The following is a 20,114-nucleotide window of genomic DNA, read 5'->3' on the forward strand; positions in this document are numbered from 1 at the left end:
CAGTGTTGTAGGCGTTAGCAAAAAAAGTAACGAAATACATTACTCGCTACTTGCAAAATAAAGGAAAGAGTTACAGACATACGCTACCTCAAAATAAATGAAACGCGTTACCGTGGCCGATAAATGTAACGCACGTGACTTTTGCGTGTTTTTTTAAACATAAACTGACGGTAACAGCGTTTTTTTTTTTTTTTTGCGACAGCTTTTTTGACATTGAGACAAAGGGCGAGGGTGTGGGGTTTTTCGTAAAGCGGGGCTTTTTTGCGCGCAGAAAACACTGGTACCATTTTGAAGGTACGTAGAATGAGTGCCACAATTTATGACTTAGCGCCTATAACAAAAATGTAGAAACACGAAAATATTTATGTGTATTCTTTTCACGCCTTGGGAAGATGTAACAAGTAACGTAACTACGTTGCCTGTTACAAATAATTAACGTATGTACGTTACCGGTACTGTTTTGGAAAAGTAACGAGTAGATTATTAGGTTACATAAAAAAACTAACGCGCTACCTGTACCCTTTTCGGTCCCCTTTTCTGAAACCTACAATTCAAGGTGCGTCTGAACATGCAACACATTGTAGAATAACTTCAAATAAATATATCCCGTACATTTCACTGTTTCTTTTCTTCTACGGTAATTCACGTAGACTCCACAGTTGATAGTTGCAGAATTGGTTTAGAGGCCCAGCTAACTAAAGCAAAAGATTTTCTTTGGCACAGACGCATTCAAAATGTCTGCGCAACGCTGGAATTTATAGAATTCTAGGCAATTACAACTTAATGAAGAAGACATGAGATTAGTTGGAATTTTTGGTTCTACATTACCTACTAATCTTACTGAGTTGTAATGTGATGTGACCGATAAAAACCCACAAAATAGAATAAAACACTTACTTCCATAGCTGTTTTTTGGTTTCTCTAAAATGCTACAAGAAGAATTCGTACTCAGAACCTTATATTTCACCGTCCTGTCAAGGAACTCTGAAAAAAAGAAATGTATTTCGGCAAACGAAGTTAGAACAGCTTTTGCAGATTATATGTTTTTTGTTTTTGTTTCTGGTGTTTTACTGGTTTATTAAAACAGATGAATTCTTTGCAAATAACAATTCTATTATTATGCCTGAAATCTACAGTAACATACAGAAGGTACGCGTGCTCTTTCCACATTAATGGGTGTCATATATGGTACCAGTGATTTGTGATCTACTTGACCTCCGATATTCATAATGTCCTTCTGGTGCAACCTTAACATTGTTATTGCACTATGAGCCGATTATTCAAATAATGCTTTAATCGTGATAAATTTTTAACCGGTTAATCGGTAACATTTTACCAAATCAACAGAAAGTAAAAATTAAACGCTTTCACCAAACAAACGTGGACGGGTACACCTGTGTGCAGGGAATACGTTGGGAGAAATTCTTACTTAAAGTAACCTGTAGGAGCGAGATTTGTAATTCCAGACGATGTGCAGGAAGTAACAGATGTCGTGGCCACTTTAACGGCGTGCGAGTGTTTATTTAGTGCCGCAGAGACTATACTGTGGGGAATGAAAAAAGGTCACTTGTGCCCAACGTTACTAAAACACTCAGTTGGGAAACTCCCATAGAGACAGCTTTGAAAAAGTGGCCCCAAACTGTCTCCGAGCACCGAGCTAATGACGAACACAACGCCACCATTTCTCCCGCAGCGGCCACTCGACAAACTCCACGTGACTCCTATTTTGGCTTTAAGAACAGATACAGCGGTAGAGGTTACAGGGGTGCCACCCCCGTCTCCCCGGCGGACACGCCGCGTTGAGCTACCGAAGTTAAAATGCACCTAAGGCGGGACGTGCTATCTGAAAGGCCCGCTGAGGCATGGTTGTATAAAAACAATATTAACTGTGCCGCAAAACCCTGCACACTAAAATTTTAAAAACATAACGCGCCCCTCTTTTGGTACTAAACTCCAATAAATTTCATACAAAAAGAGTCTTTTTCGTTTGTTTTTACGCAAAAACAGGCTTTCAGAAAGCTCAAGGTGACCACAGTACAGAAAAACGATAAAGAGTGGCGCTGTTGTCGCATTTAGCTCGGTCTCGGTGGACGCCAGCGGCCCAGGTTTCGACGGCGAGTTTCCCAACTGAGAGTTTTAGTAACGTTGCTTGTGCCTGAGAATATCAACGAACCCCTTTGCATAATGCAGCTGAAGTGAGAATCTGTGAGTGTGAATGTTTTTAACTGTTCTTAACTACACGTCAAGCTCTATTCATAATCGAAATTGCATATTGAGCCGTTTAAAACATATTCAGCAAAGGCAAAAAAAAAAGTAATTTCGACGTTCTAAAAATATTATGCATGAAAACAAACGATATCGATGAATCGATTCATTTTATTTATTTATTCATATTACCCCTAAAGGCCCTCGTGAGAGGGTATTACATAGGGGGGGTACATAAATCGTTCCAATAGGAACTAGTGCACATTGAACAACATATGAGAATACTAGAAAACAATCAATACACTTAATAATAAAAAGAAAATAAAGGATACACTCAAAAACGAATAAAAAAAAAAAAACATACACTCACTCATCACACTGCAATAAAGCTGTGTCAAGGTAAAAACAAAATAGTACACATTTGCTCTGCACGTTCCGGAAAAGATGAAACAACAATGTAAAACAGCAAAAGTTAGATGGCATCAGTATTTTGAATTTGTTCTTGAAACTTCGTGGTGTCTTTTTCTGAGGCAATGTGCGATGGTAGATTATTCCAATCGATTGTGGTACGTGGAATGAATGACCGGGAAAAGGCAGATGACTTACAGGTTATGCGTTTAACTTTGTAGGGGTGATCGCGGCGTGGAAAAATAACGGCAGGTGGCTCGAAGAAATCACCGTGAAGTGACGCGTGGTGGTAAAGTTTATGGAAAAGAGATAGGCGTGAAAGTTTGCGACGATGGAGTAGTTCGGGTAGCTCTGCTCGGCGTTTTAGTGTTGTGACGCTGGAATGACGTGAATAATCTGAAAATATGAAGCGAGCGGCACGATTTTGCAGTGATTCAATGTCGTTTATGATGTAAGCATGTTCGGGATCCCAAATGGCTGATGCATATTCTAATTTTGGACGTATTAGTGTGGAAAAGGCAAGTTTGCGTATGTTAGGAGGAGCCTGTTTAAGGTTACGCTTGAGAAATCCGAAAGAGCGGTTAGCAGCCGCCAGGGTGAGCTTTATATGGTAGTGCCATGACAGATCAGGTTGCAAATGAATTCCAAGATATTTATAAGTGGAGACGAGGTCAACAGTATTATTATTTAACACATAGGAGGTAGGAATCCGGGGTACGTGATTAGTAAAAGACATAAACTTTGTTTTAGAGCAATTTAGGGTCATTAGCCAGGAAGAGCACCATGCATTAATAGCATTTAGATCAGTTTGCAAAGCTTTCTGGTCATTGACAGAGGAAATTATTCGGTAAATTACACAATCGTCAGCAAAAATTCTAATTCGGGATGAGACACAGGATGGCAAGTCATTAATGTAGACTAGAAATAGTAGTGGACCTAGTACGCTACCCTGTGGGACTCCCGAGGTTACTGGTTTGAAGGAAGAGTTACAATTGTTAGCGGACGTGAACTGTTTTCTAGACCAAAGGAAATCTTTTACCCATGCCAAAATGTTAGGGTGAATCTTAAGCCTGGACAGTTTGGTTAGAAGCCGGTGATGAGGGACACGGTCAAAAGCTTTAGAAAAGTCGAGGAAAACAGCATCAACCTGGGATCCACCGTCAAGAGCTGAATGTATGTCATGAATGAAGCCGGCGAGCTGCGTGTCACATGAGTATCCTCGGCGAAAACCATGCTGATATTTATGTATGATGTTATGATCTTCCAGGTAGTTAATTACTTGTGTGTGTATTATATGTTCAAGAAGTTTACAAATGGTACTGGTTAACGAGATGGGACGATAGTTTAATGGCGATGAGCGTTCACCAGACTTGAAGATGGGAATTACTTTTGCGATTCGCCAGTCATGTGGGATGCAACCTAACGATAACATTTGTGAAAAAAGGGCTGACAGTATGGGACAGATGCTAGCTGATATATTCTTTAGTATCTTATTATTAAAGCCGACATGATCAGAAGCAGTAGAAATTTTGAGTTTATTTAGTAAGGAGTATATACCCGCTTCAGTTATTATTATTTCTGGCATGCTGATATCAGGAATGAGGTTAACTTTCGGGCATGACGAGATGTCTTCACATGTGAATACTGATATGAATGCGTCGTTAAAAACCTGTGCGCACTGAGACATGGGAATGACGTCATTATTACTGGCGGTAAGGACGATATCAGGATGCTCAACAGGATTAATGACACGCCAAAATTTCCGAGGGTTATTTAGTAGCATAGATGATAAATCATGTTTGAAGAAATGACGTCTAGTTGTTGTAAGCAGTGACTGATATTCCTTATCACATGTTTTATAGCGTAACCAGGAAACTGAAAGGGGGTCTGTTTTATTGGCGTGGCGGTAAAGTCTCTTCTTTCTGTTATTGAGGCGTCGAAGCTGTTGGTTATACCACGGAGCGGTGTTTACAGTTTTGATGGTGATAAGAGGAATGAACCTGTTGATTAAATTGGTAAGTACATTTCTAAACATGAGCCAATTATCTTCCACGGACCGGGTTAAATACCCTTCCAAAAATTTATTTGAGAATGACAGATGACCGATTAAATGGTGACGATTATTTGGGTTAAATATATTAATCGACGTTCGGTACACTCTTAGAAGCGTGTAAACAACCCAAATGCACTTGAAACACGCAAACCCCTTTTTTGTTTTAATCCTTTGAATAAATGAGAAGAAACTTGATATGAGGCTTCAAGCGCCATAGGGCTTCGGTAGCATAAGATGGGGATGTTTTTTTGATCGTACATATGGCCGTTTGGTCACGATACCGCTTTACCTGAAAGCATGCAATCCCTAAAGTCCCGCGTATAAGCAAACCATATCCCGTACAGCACCTGACCACGCCCGTTGTCACGTGACATGACGTCACTTCCGCTAACGCAATTTGTCATGTCACGTGACCTGATGTCACTCCCGCTCCAAACCGAAACCAGTTGTTTTATTGGTTAGCGAATTGTCACGTGACATGACGTCACTCGCGCCGCTGTGGCAAGGTAAACATGGCGCCCGCCGCCGCCTGAAGCACAAAGCGTACGCGGTCGATCATCGGTGCAGTCGCGGCTGAAGCCAGAAACGCTTGAGACGGGAAGCCTACGCGATCGACGCAGTCGCGGCTGAGACGCTGTGAACGCGGTGACGCCACTACGCGACGCCTGCAGTATGCGACGTCTCGCATCGTGCTTCTGCACAGGAGTGCGTAAAAGGCGCAAGTACTTCTCTTAGCCTTCTCAACTCGTCGCTTGATAAGAGCGAAGCAAGGTTACTACCAACGCCTACCGCTGGTTTCCGAAGTCGACCCTTCGGTTTCCAACGTCGGGTCTCGATGTCGCCGCTATTCTTGCCGCGCAGGTTCGTCGCCGACGCGGCGGATGTGAACCATGTCATGCATGAAGGCTTGCCTTTTTCGATACGAAAATATGCTCTGTCGTCACGAACGCTTACGCCGACCCACAAGCTGAATTTGAAGTATTGCCAGCATTTTTATTTCGCCTGTACGTTGTCATCGCATCACCGTTACTCGCGGCGACGCAGATCTTCGTGCTTGCCTTCTAGCGGTGCCGCGGCTCTCCCGACCCAAAATAAAAAAAAAGCTGCTCTACGCTCGAACCGCAAATTGGGGAAGTGGTAAAGAAATTAGCTTAGTACCGTCAGAAACACTCGTATGACGATAGGCATGCCCAGTGGAACTCTGAAGAGAAAAAACAAGAGTGCATACTTTGAACTCGAAAAGTTTTTATTTCACCACATTAAATATATTGTTGCAATGCAGTGCTGGTTTCAAAGAATGCTATTTCCTCAGTCCCTTGCAAAATGGCAAGTTCACACTGAAAAGCAACAGTTTACGTATACAAAAAGAAACCCACAAATGGTAATAATAGTTTCTCTCAAGACCATAGGGTAAAGCAAACGGGCATGTCGCCTCAAACGTATAAGGCACGTGAAAGCTGTAACTTTGGAAGCTACTACAGCTTATTCATGTAAAAGCAGCTTCACACACTTGCAACAGCTTATGACCAGTGGCTGACCAGTCAGTCACAAGAGGCTTAAATCGGTTTGAAGTCATTCCATTCGTAAGCAGTTTGCAGGTGAGTGAAACAACCTTAAAGTGTGACACCTTTCGCTGTAAACACCAATTGTAAACAATGAATAAACCTCTTCTGTTCTTACTTATATTGCACCATGTCGGAATTTTACATCACACTTGTGTGCCTGTGAAAATGTGTGTGCATGTGACAAAATGTGAAATTGAGCCCGAAACTGACACGGCTGCAAAATAATCAGTTTTAAGAACTCGTGTCGGATTCAAGATTGCACCCAAAAATCCTGGACACGGAGCAGACGTTTGATTGTATCTGTTCGGATGAGCAGCTGTGTTTTTCCTTGCATTAATCCAGACAGTTCGAATGGATGTAACCTCTGCTTTTGTACATAACATGTGGATATGAGCATAAACAACAGGGGAGGCACCCAGCATTAATATCAGAAGAATGAAAACAGGTTAGAGAACAGCTGGACTTGATTCTACTTGTTGGCTGATGAGTTCGTGGACGACATGAAGCGTGGAGTCTTCTGCCGCGCATGTGAACCCTCTGTGTACGCCCCTCTTTTAATCTCTTTTTTTTTTTTTTTGTCTCCGCTTTTGAGGATATTTGGGGTTAAGGACGTTGGCAACAGGTCACCGGTTCACACTCGACAAGTGCTCCCGGCGAGTCTGTGCCCAACTACATTACTGTGCTGCGTCGTGTCGCTCAGCACTGCGAGTAGACATAAGTTTTGTACAAGTTTTGTGACCGGTTAGTTTGTAGGGTGTGTGAGGAAGCCATTTATCGACACCTTCTCACCACACCAGATCTCGCTTTCGCTAGGGCTCAACAACTTGTGATTGCTGCGGAGTGTGCCACAAACGGAAAACCCCACATTTCCGGACTCCAGAGATGGCAGAGGTTCGCCACATGGACAAACACTACCTACACAAGGCATGAAACGGTTCATCAATGCTAAGCCACAGCCCTGGCGCACGGAAGACATCTCCGAGTACAGCTAGAAAATGTTGCGCACGGCGCAAGTAGCTAAAATTTTGAACATGCCATTTCTGTGGTGGAAAGGGACACATCATACATGCATGCCGTCAGTAGTTGGCCAAATCCAAGCACCAAGCTCCGGAAGTGGAATCCAGTCATCATCTGGATCATTGAACCAAGGCAGAAATCGTCGAAGTTCAAGTAAATGAAATCTTCATCTGCATAGATGGTGAGGTTTGGTCAACAATTGTTCTAAAGAGATTGTGTCGGCTTGGAACGGCAGCACACACTTAAACCCAAACAGCTCTCCCGACGTATTCACAATGCAAGTTGGTGGTTCTGGGAAATATCAATTTTTCCATGCGGTTCAAGGGAAAGGAGCGTGAGCCATTGTTGCTGACCGTGAAAAGACGTGGAGCAAGCCTGCTTGAAAGAAACCGGTTTGAAGTATTCGATAAGCTACGTGATGCGTGAGCAACAGACCTTTCCGGAAATATGTGGTGCCCCCAGCGTCTACTTTATGCACTGCGACGTCCAGATGTATGGCACGAGGAATTGTCCCAGAAGCGAAGACGGAGTTGATGTTTGTTTAACAGTTTGTGATTTCAGAACACGGAGGGGGCAGAGGGAGAGCAAAACAGAGGGTGTGATGACTTTTTTTTTACCACTCACTCAATTTTTAGCATTTTCTGAGCTCCTAATGATAAGAAAGACTGAATCGTGCTACTACTACGATATACAAAGCGTTCGAGCCGGCACGAGCGTACATCCGAAGAGTCCCACAATTCCCCCCGTTGCAAGGTCTCTTGGGATTTTCCGAAAGGTCTATTGCGCATTCAGAAAGGGAGAGAGGGGAGGGGTCCAAGAAGATGACAAATTAAAACACTCTTTGTCGAGGCTTGAGAAAAGACGGTCTTGCTCTTGTCTACCGCCTAACACAACACAAAGCACTACTATTTAAAGTGTCCTTCAATTAGCCGAGCCACTCCCACAAACTCAAGGACTGCCAAAGGAATTTCCAAGGGTCTTCGAGTAAGGACTTGGCGGACCCAGATACTTTCACACTAAATCTAAACTTCAAACCCAAGTACCACAAGCGTCGACTTGTTCCTTTGGCCCATGAGTCAAAGGAGTAGTACACCATCACGCAACTCGTGCAACAAGGAATTTTGCCTTGGCGCGGAAATCTGCATGGGCTACGCCAGTTGTACCCGTGGGGAAGTCAAACGGCGTGATATGGCTATGTGTATGTTATAAACGCATCATTAATCCAGTCTTGAAACAGAAGTCGTACCCACTGCCAACAGCACAGCAAATGTTGACTCAACTAGTAGCATAGTCCTTTATTACGCTTTTGGTCACAAAACTTCTCTGTAACGCTATAGAAGGGCTTGGTATGCGACTACGTGTGGCACTGGGGTTGACAAGGAGCCTGAAAGATGCAAATCTAGCCAGCACCACTGGGAACTGGGCTATTGTAGTTCCGAACCCACTCTGAATGAGCCACCTTTAGATCACGGTGATGCATCAATGCACTGATAGCATTTCTCACAAGTTTAAGTGTCTTTGGCTCTGTACGCTGAGTCAACTGATCAAACTTTAAAACCTTCATTGCAGGTGCTATTTGTAAACAGTGTGATAGCCGCGTCCCACTAGAGCGACAAACAGCAACAAACGACAGCGACACACGACAACGAACGACAGACGACACCGACAGCCTGTTTGTCGGAGTCCGCCGTCCCACCTGGGCGGACACGGCGCAGAACACGGGGGCAAGGAAACTTGTTTCCTAGTGGGACTGGAGTTGGCAACAAAACACTTCAAAATACACAGACAAACAAAGTCTGGTGACGCGGTTTTCGTGTTTTGCTCTTTGGGCATAAAACGCGCCGACAAACACGGTGAAAGGCGCGACGATTACTTTATTTCTTGATTAAATCTTCAGCTTCTCATCGTTTGCTGTTGGCGACTTTCCGTAAACAGTGCTGACAATCGACACCAAACTTTTTCCAAACTAGAAATACCTGAATCTTTCCTTTTGTGGGCCGTTCGAGGCATTCTAGGTGAGCGCCACGGAGTTTCACGCTGATTTTGAGGATGTTTATAACTTTATATTCGAATGATCGAGGGAAAGCGCTCCTTTGTGGACAATACGGCCTCCCGATTATCACAGAACGTGATGACAAGTCTCTCGTCTGCCGGAGTGGCTTGCCGCGGAACGTCGTGTCCTACTTCGTGGTAAGCGGTCTTACTTTGGTCGGCCCTCGCACATGGGTGTGTCCATCCTGATGCAAGGGCATAGACTTCGGCGTCTTGAAGCACCACCTTGCACACCAAGTTTTCACGAGCAAAACCAGCCAGAGCAAATTCGCTTTTACAACACGACCGCCCGGCGCCGGCCAGCAAGCCTCGCCCGTGACTACTACATGCAACCGAGGGACCGGAACTGCGGGGCCGGGAACGAGGAGTGGCAGTGGCCACCAAGGGCTTCTCGTTCCGGGAGGAAGGGTAGAAGGGTGGGAAGGGAGAAAACAGAAGGCATAAACGGGCGAGGAGGATAGGTTTGTCTCCAAGAGATGTTCCTCAGTGGGACTGCTTGCTGTGCTTCAAGTCCAACGACAGACAAGAACTCGTCCGTCGTCAATCGTTTGTCGGCGATTGTCGGCGACACAGAACTTTGTGGTGTCGTCGGACAAAAACCGGTGTTTGTCGCTCTAGTGGGACGAGGCTATGAATGTTATATTCGGCGGCAACACTTATAAGAACACCGTGCAGAGTCCAAGTAACGTCGCTCCCACGGTCCCCCTCGCTCGGATCAAGTACTGCCAGCGCCAGGAAGCCACGAACATAGATCAGACTCTCTCAACAAACGTCGCAGCATCCTGTTCATTGCACCGTCTTTTTAACAAAAATTCATCAATGAAACGCATTTGATCGCAGTATGCGTTCAATTAACGACGAGGAAGTTTCTGGACCCCCGAGGATGGACGACCCTGCTCATCACGGATGAATTATAAAGCTTTCTCCTGGTGAAAACTGAAGTTAGTAGTTGGAATGCCTCGAATCCTACTTCGAGGCTAAGAACATCACAAGCTCCGCAAAGTAGCAAGCCGTCTTCCTGGCGTTCTGCATGAATAAACCTATGACACCGTACAAGCCCTGCTCGCACCGAAAAAGCTTTCAGATCGAGGTTGAGTTTAAGATCATCAAGCGCCTCAATGAACACCACGACCCTAAGCCAGCGAAAGTGCCGCGTTGGTTCCAATTCCATCAACGGAACCAATCAAACTACGACGGGCTCCGTTCTCGAGTATGTGGCCGCACTTCCTCCGCGATTATCAACTTTTCAAGGATTAGCATCATCAAAGGTCGCGGCGAGCTGTCGACACAAAAGACGGTTTGCCACGGTGCTGACGGCGAGTGTAGCAGTGGAGGGGGACAGGTTTTGTTCACTTCCGCATATCACACATCAGTTCCGTTAGCCACCACAGCAACTGCAGATTGTCAAATATTTTCTTTTCTTTGCGACTACGCACCGGAATAGCGGTTTTTTGAGGCAAAGCGACACGTTTTTGGTCACTTCAGCTTGGGTAAAAAATATAAAAAATACAAACTGCCAATTCTTTCAACACAAAAATCGTTGCACCACCCCTTTGACGTGCATCACGCAGTAGTGATACATGACTGCGTGCCACTATGATGTTCATCCACATTGAAGCAAGGAGGGACGGCGATTGAACCTCGAATTTCTGGATTCTGCAGTCCAAGCTTCCTGCTTCATGTGCTCCGAGCTGTGGTGCACTAACACGCTCGGCCGCCGATCCCCTCAGCAGTGCCATCAAAGGGTTATGCGCCTCGGTCCAGCCCCACGAGCTGACCGCTCGACCAATGTCAGCGACCTTAGTGTAGCTGCATCAGTGTTGGCAACCGTTCTTCGTAAAGCAGTCCTTGTTAAGGAGATGAACAGCTTCACTCTGGTTAGTCTAAAACGTTGAAACGTGCCATCTGTGAGAAGAGTGTGGGTTTCTACGGTAAGGTTTTCCTAGTGTGCCACTGCGAAAAGCCCTCTTTGTGTCGCGACTTGGCTCAGGTTGCCTTTCTGGTTGAACCTTTTTGGTGTATGTTACTTGTATCCTAAGATTTCTTAACTGACGCGGGAGTCTGCTAGCCTCCCATGCATTATGCACTTATTATAAAGTCGCATTCACTTAAGATTTGACTGCTTCTTCCAACACATTTCAAATCAGAGACGTGTGAAAGAGGGTTGTCCACTTACGCATACTAATGTTAAATGAGTTTTATTAATGAGTTTCCCTTGAAAGGACGGTGAAGCGAACTGGAATCTGCGACGTTTGTTGAGAAAGTCTGATCCATTTCCAAAGGTCATCCATCCACCAGGAGCGTGACAATAATCCACGACGGGTCCCCTTCACCGACGCTGCTCATTGCAGAGGTCTCCGTGCGTCTCGCCTTTACTGTCAACCGACGGGTACGACTTGACGAGCATTCCTTTGACTTTTCGTTGAACTCTTTGCTTGAAACACGCTCTTCCGAGTGTCCCTTGTGGAAAAATTTGCATGCATCTTTAGCGAGCTTGCATTTATCAGGTGAACGCATACCTGCGCAAAGGATACAGGATTTCTTTGATGATCTCGCCCCCTTACTTGTGGTTGCAGTCGAACTGGGCACATTACCTTGTTTCCGCATCTGGAGTTGCTGGCTGGCGGCCGACTCTGTCTTCAATGCGAGAGTGTTGGCGCAGTCTAAAGTGATGTTCCGTTCCACTAGCAAACGTTGAAGGTGGGAATCCTTGATGCCACAAATTAATCAGTCCCTCATCATCACTTCGAGCGGTAGCACAGCGGAGAATTCTCTCGCTGGGGCTTGCGGGACCTGTCGAGTCTTTTGTGGTGAACTGGCATTTGACACAAGCATGGCTGTGGTGGCCGTTGCCAGAGAGGGTGTGGTCAGTGTGGCCGTCACTGTACCGAAGTTGCAGTCGGCAGTGATTTTTTGCAGTGCGGCCACATCCTCGGAGACGGAGCCCATCGTAGTTTGATTCGTTCCGTTGATGGAATTTGAACCGACTGAGCACTTTCGCTGGCTTGGGGTCGTGGTGCTCATTGAGGCGCTTGATGATCTCAAGCTCGACCTCCGAAGCTTTTTCTGCGCGGGCAGGGCTCGTACGGTGTCGTAGGTTTATTCATGCAGAACGCCAGGAAGACGGCTTGCTACTTTGCGGAGCTTGTGATGTTCTTAGCCTTGAAGTAGGATTCGAGGCATTCCAACTACAAACCTCAGTTTTCACCAGGAGAAAGCTTTAGAATTCATCCGCGATGAGCGGAGCCGTCCATCCTCAGGGGTCCAGAAACTTCCTCGTCGTTAATTGAACGCAAACTGGGGTTAAATGCGTTTCATTGATGAATTTTGGTTAAAAGGACGGTGCTATCAGAGCGTTGATGCATCACTGTGATCTAAAGGTGGCTCATTCAGTGTGGGTTCGGAACTACAATATCACGTCATGGATGCCCAGTTCCCAGTGGTGCTGGCTAGATTGACAGCTTTCAGGCTCTTTGTCAATTCCAGTGCCACACGTAGTCGCATACCAAGCCCTTCTATAGCGTTACGGAGAAGTTTTGTGACCAGAAGCGTAATAAAGGACTATGCTACAAGTTAACATTTGCTGTGCTGTTGGCAGTGGGTACGACTTCTGTTTCAAGACTGGATTAGTGATGCGTTTATGACATGCACATAGCCATATCGCGCCGTGTGACTTCCCCACGGGGACAACCGGAGTAGCCCATGTAGATTTCCGCACCGGGGGCAAAACTTCTTGTTGCACGAGTTGCGTGATGGTGTACTACACCTTTGGCTCATGGGCCAAAGGAACAAGTCGACGCTTGTGGTACTTGGGTTTGAAGTTTAGATTTAGTGTGAAAGTATGTGGGTCCGCCAAGTCCTTACTCGAAGACCCTTGGAAATTCTTTTGGCAGTCCTTGAGTTTGTGGGAGTGGCTCGGCTAATTGAGAACACTCTAAATAGTAGTGCTTTGTGTTGTGTTAGGCGGTAGACAAGAGCAAGACCGTCCTTTCTCAAGCCTCGACAAAGAGTGTTTCAATTTGTCATCTTCTTGGACCCCCCCACTCTCTCTCTCTCTCTCCCCTTCTGAAGGCGCAATAGACCTCTCCGCAAAAGACCTTGCAAAGGGGGGAATTGTGGGGCTCTTCGGATGTACGCTTGTGCCGGCTCGAATGCTTTGTATATCGTAGTAATAGCACGATTCACTCTTTCTTATCATTAGGAGCTCAGAACATGCTAAAAATTGAGTTAGTGGTAAAAAAGTGGTCACCACACCCTCTCTTTTGCTCTCCCTCTGCCACGTCTTCGCTTCTTGGACAATTCCTCGTGCCATACATCTGGACGTCGCAGTGCATAAAGTAGACGCTGGGGGCATCACATGTTTCCAGAAAGGTCTGTTGCCCACGCATCACGTAGCTTATCGAATACTTCAAACCGGTTTCTTTCAAGCAGGCTTGCTCCACGTCTTTTCACGGTCAGCAATGGTGGCTCACGCTCCTTTCCCTTGAACCACGTGGAAAAATTGACACTTCCCAGAACCACCAACTTACATTGTGGATACGTCCGGAGAGCAGTTTAGGTTTAAGTCTCTGCTGCCGTTCCAAGCCGACACTATCTCTTTAGAACAATTGTTGACCAAGCCTCACCATCTATGCAGATGAAAATTTCATTTACTTGAACTTCGACGATTTCTACCTTGGTTCAATGATCCCAGATGATGATTGGATTCCACTACCGGAGCGTAGTGCTTGGATTTGGCCAACTACTGACGGCATGCATGTATGATGAGTCCCTTTCCACCACAGAAATGGCGTGTTTAAAATTATAGCTACTTGCATTGTGCGCAACATTTTCTAGCAGTACTCAAAGATGTCTTCCCTGCGCCAGGGCTGTGGCTTGGCATTGATGAACCGTTTCATGCCTTGTGTAGGTGGTGTTTGTCCATGCGGCGAACCTCTGCCGTCTCTGGAGCCCGGAAATGTGGGGTTTTCCGTTTGTCGCACACTCCGCAGCAATCGCAAGTTGTTGAGCCCTAGCGAAAGCGAGATCTGGTGTGGCGAGAAGGTGTCGCTAAATGGCTTCTTCACACACCCTACAAACTAACTGGTCACAAAACTTGTACAAAACTTATGTCTACTCGCAGTGCTGAGCGACACGACGCAGCACAGCAATGTAGTTGGGCACAGACTCGCCGGAAGCACTTGTCGAGTGTGAACCGGTGACCTGTTGCCAACGTCCTTAGCCCCAAATCTCCTCAAAAGCGGAGACAAAAAAAACATATTGAAAGAGGGGCGTACACAGAGGGTTCACATGCGCGGCAGGAGACTCCACGCTTCATGTCGTCCACGAACTCATCAGCCAACAAGCAGAATTAAGTCCAGCTGTTCTCTAACCTGTTTTCATTCTTCTGATGTTAATGCTGGGTGCCTCCCCTGTTGTTTATGCACATATCCACGTGTTATGTACAAAAGCAGAGGTTACATCCATTCGAACTGTCTGGATTAATGCAAGGAAAAACACAGCTGCTCATCCGAACAGATACAATCAAACGTCTGCTCCGTGTCCAGGATTTTTGGGTGCAATTTTGAATCCGACACGAGTTCTTAAAACTGATTATTTTGCAGCCGTGTCAGTTTCGGGCTCAATTTCACATTTTGTCACATGCACACACATTTTCACAGGCACACAAGTGTGATGTAAAATTCCGACATGGTGCAGTATAAGTAAGAACAGAAGAGGTTTATTCATTGTTTACAATTGGTGTTTACAGCGAAAGGTGTCACACTTTAAGGCTTTTTCACTCACCTGCAAACTGCTTACGAATGGAATGACTTCAAACCGATTTAAGCCTCTTGTGACTGACTGGTCAGCCACTGGTCATAAGCTGTTGGAAGTGTGTGAAGCTGCTTTTACATGAATAAGCTGTAGTAGCTTCCAAAGTTACAGCTTTCATGTGCCTTTTACGTTTGAGGCGACATGCCCGTTTGCTTTACCCTAGGTCTCGAGAGAAACTATTATTACCATTTGTGAACTTCTTTTTGTATACGTAAACTGTTGCTTTTCAGTGTGAACTTGCCATTTTGCAAGGGACTGAGGAAATAGCATTTTTTGAAACCAGCACTGCATTGCAACAATATATTTAATGTGGTGAAATAAAAACTTTTCGAGTTCAAAGTATGCACTCTTGTTTTTTCTCTTCACAGTTCCACTGGGCATGCCTATCGTCATACGAGTGTTTCTGACGGTACTAAGCTAATTTCTTTACCACTTCCCCAATTTGCGGTTCGAGCGTAGAGCAGCTTTTTTTATTTTGGGTCGGGAGAGCCGCGGCACCGCTAGAAGGCAAGCACGAAGATCTCCGTCGCCGCGAGTAACGGTGATGCGATGACAACGTGCAGGCGAAATAAAAATGCTGGCAATACTTTAAATTCAGCTTGTGGGTCGGCGTAAGCGTTCGTGACGACAGAGCATACTTTCGTATCGAAAAAGGCAAGCGTTCATGCATGACATGGTTCACATCCGCTGCGTCGGCGACGAACCTGCGCGGCAAGAGTAGCGGCGACATCGAGACCCGACGTTGGAAACCAAAGGGTCGACTTCGGAAACCAGCGGTAGGCGTTGGTAGTAACCTTGCTTCGCTCTTATCAAGCGACAAGTTGAGAAGGCTAAGAGAAGTACTTGCACCTTTTACGCACTCCTGTGCAGAAGCACGATGCGAGACGTCGCATACTGCGGGCGTCGCGTAGTTGCGTCACCGCGTTCACAGCGTCTCAGCCGCGACTGCGTCGATCGCGTAGGCTTCCCGTCTCAAGTGTTTCTGGCTTCAGCCGCGACTGCACCGATGATCGACCGCGTACGCTTCGTGCTTCAGGCGGCGGCGGGCGCCATGTTTACCTTGCCACAGCGGCGCGAGTGACGTCATGTCACGTGACAATTCGCTAACCAATAAAACAACTGGTTTCGGTTTGGAGCGGAAGTGACGTCAGGTCACGTGACATGACAAATTGCGTTAGCGGAAGTGACGTCATGTCACGTGACAAGGGGGCGTGGTCAGGTGCTGTATACGGGATATGGTTTGCTTATACGCGCCCGGGTCACGCTACCCATGATGCACAAGACAGTCTGCAAGCACGACTCACCACAATATCCGTTGGTAGAATGACGCGTGCCCAGTTTTCTCCTTGAACTCATCGCCATGAGGCATTCGAGGCACGGATCTCGAGGTGACTCGCGTTCGGATCTGTTAGCAGACTGTATTTTGTATGACCCCGGTGACCCCGGCTTAAAGTGGCAGTACGGGTGCGCGGTACTTGATTGGTCGGAGAAACTGGCAGCCTCCACCCTCGTTTGTGTCATAACTTATGAAGAAGAGTAGTTTAATGTGCACTTTCTGCAGGCATTTGACACGACTGCTTCCTGAGCGTTCGTAGCAGATTTTCTTGCAATCAGTTCCAGTTAAATGCTCAACGCTAGAAACAATGACTAATACATCACACAACCCGGTGTTGGTTGCGGTGTCAAAACTAAAATACATTTCGCCTTATATGGGGAGCGACAAATTGTTGCATACGCGCCTTCCTTACTTTTGGAGTCCACATAAAAAGTTCGCTGCTTTGACAATGGAAAAAGTCGGAAATTACTTTTGGCAGACATAGTATGCCTTGAGCAAAAGGGGCGGGGGGGGAGGGGGGGGGTTATTGCACAAGTGGAAAGATGAAGCTCCATAAAAGCCATAGATTATTTCTTATATCACGTTCTTATTTAGGCCTTTGACCAGAGTAAAGAACTGCCTGAAGGGGAAGAAAATGCATTCGAAACTGAACTCGGAAAGTTAAAGTAAAATATGTTTTACCTAATAAAGTTACCTCATTGAACGTAAACTCTAAGGTGTTTCCACCTTCACTTTTCACGGATAGTATATTGATTATCCTGTAAAAAAGCAAGCAACAGTGTGTTAAGTTATTGTCACGGTTCATTTAGGGGCGATGCTTAAATGTTACCCTACGTTTCGTTCATTTCATCTGTGTAGATCAAACAGATGCTGGCTTTAGACATGTTCGCCTCTTTCTTCCACAGCATCCGCAAACACGTGGTCGGCTTTCCAACCAGCGAAGTTTCATTGGAAGATTTGGTGTCTTTCCGAAAAATATATTTGTTGTGGGGATTCTTCAGCAACTGGAATGGCAAAAAGTAGAGGCAGTTACGTGCTATTTTTTATTATTCTACATGAATACAATTGGTCTTTCTTGGTGTTTTGCTATAGCGGTGGTACATGTTCACGAATATAAGTTGTCAAAATAAAATGTGATCTTCCTGGAAGTAGGAAAAAGCAGACAGCGTCAAGGTAAATGTCTATACCACGAAAGTGCGCCTTGAAAGGGTTACGTTTTTCTCTATTGCAGAGTGCGGTAAATTCGAAACAGTGTAATCCTACATGGTAGCCTCACTTCGTTGACCTTCGTCACGCAGTAGTAAGAAAATTAAAATGGTTGTGAGAGTACTTCGCTGCATACACAGCGGTAAGTGTTATAGAACAAATACACCGGACCTTTTCATACCGTAAACCAAAATAGTATTTTAGATTACGGATATATTCTTAATATTTATATTCTATATGATATTCAGTGCACTCTAGAGACTATGAAATTTAATCGCAATTGCGCATGTGCCGCGTTTTCGCGTGGCGAAAAAGAAAGCAGGTGGAAAGGCAGAGAGACGATCAACGCTCTCGAAAACCTCCTCGCAGCTCTTATCGCAAACGCGCTCCATAGACCATTTGATCTCGATCGAGCTGTTGGAAACTCTCCGTAACACCGGATTTGCACGAGTAATGTTCGCACTTCTTATGAGCAAGGCCCTCGTGTCTACTTTCCTGCGTAGCACGCTTGTAGCCAATCATCGCGTTCTGCATAAAAACGCAACGAGTAATAAGGTCGAGAACACGATTCTCCGTAAAAATGCGATCTGAGCAGATAAAAGGGAGTTGTAGGAGATCGTTTTTCTCCTCCGCTACGCTATCCCCGAAGAAAACGCCACAGCTGCGCATGCGCGCCGCCAGCCTTCTCTGGATAGTTCACGGTCTTGTGGCGGATTACGGAGCGCTATCCGGGTGCTTAGCGGGCTGCGAGAACGGTCTACTACAATTCCCCAACGATTTCGCGTGAAAACGTTATCTCCGTCCCGTAAATAGGGAGTTTTCGTAGATCGTTTTCGCCGTCCCGCAAGGCCCTCCGCAACCCGCTACGATAGCGGGAACTCCACAGTCAAGGCTATCGGCGCGCAGGCGCAGTAGCAACTTCTTCGTTGCGGAACGCTTAGCGGTGGGGGCAACGCGGTCTACGAAAACTCCCTATTCGCTGTCATCTTTCCGTCGATCGCGGTGATTAGCTTTCCCCGTGCTCCGCGGGAAAGCAGGCCCACAGTACTTGTTCATCAGAAGGACGACTTATTACTCGGGCAAACACAGTACAGGCTTTCTTGTCATACATGTCAACAGCTGACACAATTTGTCGGGTCCTGCAAAAATCAGACAGCTTTATTTTAACGGATTGCCGCCGTAGATACTAAAATAATTATGCACAAAATACATCATCCTCGGTCACCTCTGTACAAACGTGAACCTCGGTACGCTAAGAAACCGATTCCTGCGGTCGCTTCAAATGAGCGAGAATTTCTTTGACTCACGCGGTGGAGGCCACGCCGAAGCAAGCGTCGGCGGAGCGCTCCCGCGATTACCATGAGCAACACACGATACATTCGTTTGTGCGACTGCGGTACCTTGAACGAGTCTTTTTGGAGTTGTCGTAGGCCGCGTTTCCCCCTCCGCTAAGCAATCCGCAGCGAAGAAGCAGCTGCTGCGCGTGCGCGCCGACAGCCTTGACTGTGGAGGTGCGGGTATCCTAGCGGGCTGCGGAGAGCGTTGCGGAGCGGTGAGAACGATCTACGAAAACTCCCTTTTGACCGGTGCGCTTTTTAGGGTCCTATGCCACCCGCACAGCAAACGTGGTCCCAAAGGTGCAAGGAGTGGCGCCACAAAAGCTGGCCTATAATGTGTTTTTGATCGCGATCCTGGCGCTTGCTGCTAGAAGTACTGGTAGGAGGAGGATGAAATGAAATATACGATCGAATGCGAGTGTCACTGCCGTTGCGGGATACCAACTCCTTAAAGGGATGCTGCAATGACGTTTTTACTGTTTTTCAATTTGCACCGAGCTTGAACGCACTGAACGTAACTTAGTGAAAATTTTCTCGAAATTCGCTTTATTTTATACGTTATAGGCAGATTAGAATTACAAAAACAAACAAAAAATAACCTCTCTCATGACGTCCCTGGTCCTGGCTTGGGTGGCCGTGAACTAGGGGAGGGGTAGTGAGCTCAGCGAGCGCTCACGGCTGCCGCACTCCGTGTCGACGGCTCGAGAGAGCGCCACTAAAGCATGTGCTGGATAGGCTGGATCATAGCCTCCTCTATACTGACAAAGCCTGGCAGTTCAATGACGGAGCCATAGAGTGCCCGGTCGCAAATTTGGAGCGCGAGGATCTGGTAGCACACAGCATTTCTCTGGGAGTCTGGTATTCAGCGCACAGCTTCTGCAGCGGCGAGGACCCCAAACATGGTTTTCAAACTCGGCGAGAAAAGAAGTGGTAGACCGAGGAACGCGAGAAGCACGAGCGGACATTCCATCGCTCGTGACAAGTGTGTTTCGGCGTCTCGCCGTAGCGGGGCGCCCGTTACATGATTACTGTCTGGCGCTCTACCTTTTCACTTTCGGCGGCAGCGTCTCGTGGCGATCTGCCATGCTTTGTCAGTATAGAAGAGGCTATGATTAGATGAA

The 20,114-nt window shown here is 46.3% G+C and overlaps 1 protein-coding gene across 1 annotated transcript in view; it reads right to left on the reverse strand.

Moving 5' to 3' along the window:
• The window catches only part of LOC115317881, a 46,068-nt gene that overhangs the window by 7,019 nt on the left and 18,935 nt on the right, over positions 1-20,114 (reverse strand). The window contains exons 3-5 of the mRNA XM_040216118.1: positions 17,285-17,445; positions 17,132-17,208; positions 898-984 (exon numbers count right to left, since the gene is read on the reverse strand). Coding sequence (XP_040072052.1) covers positions 898-984; positions 17,132-17,208; positions 17,285-17,445 — 325 coding nt within the window. The remainder of the gene's footprint in view (positions 1-897; positions 985-17,131; positions 17,209-17,284; positions 17,446-20,114) is intronic.

Source organism: Ixodes scapularis, unplaced genomic scaffold (genome assembly GCF_016920785.2).
Source record: "Ixodes scapularis isolate PalLabHiFi unplaced genomic scaffold, ASM1692078v2 PGA_scaffold6__148_contigs__length_123643588, whole genome shotgun sequence".
Classification (NCBI taxonomy): domain Eukaryota; kingdom Metazoa; phylum Arthropoda; class Arachnida; order Ixodida; family Ixodidae; genus Ixodes; species Ixodes scapularis.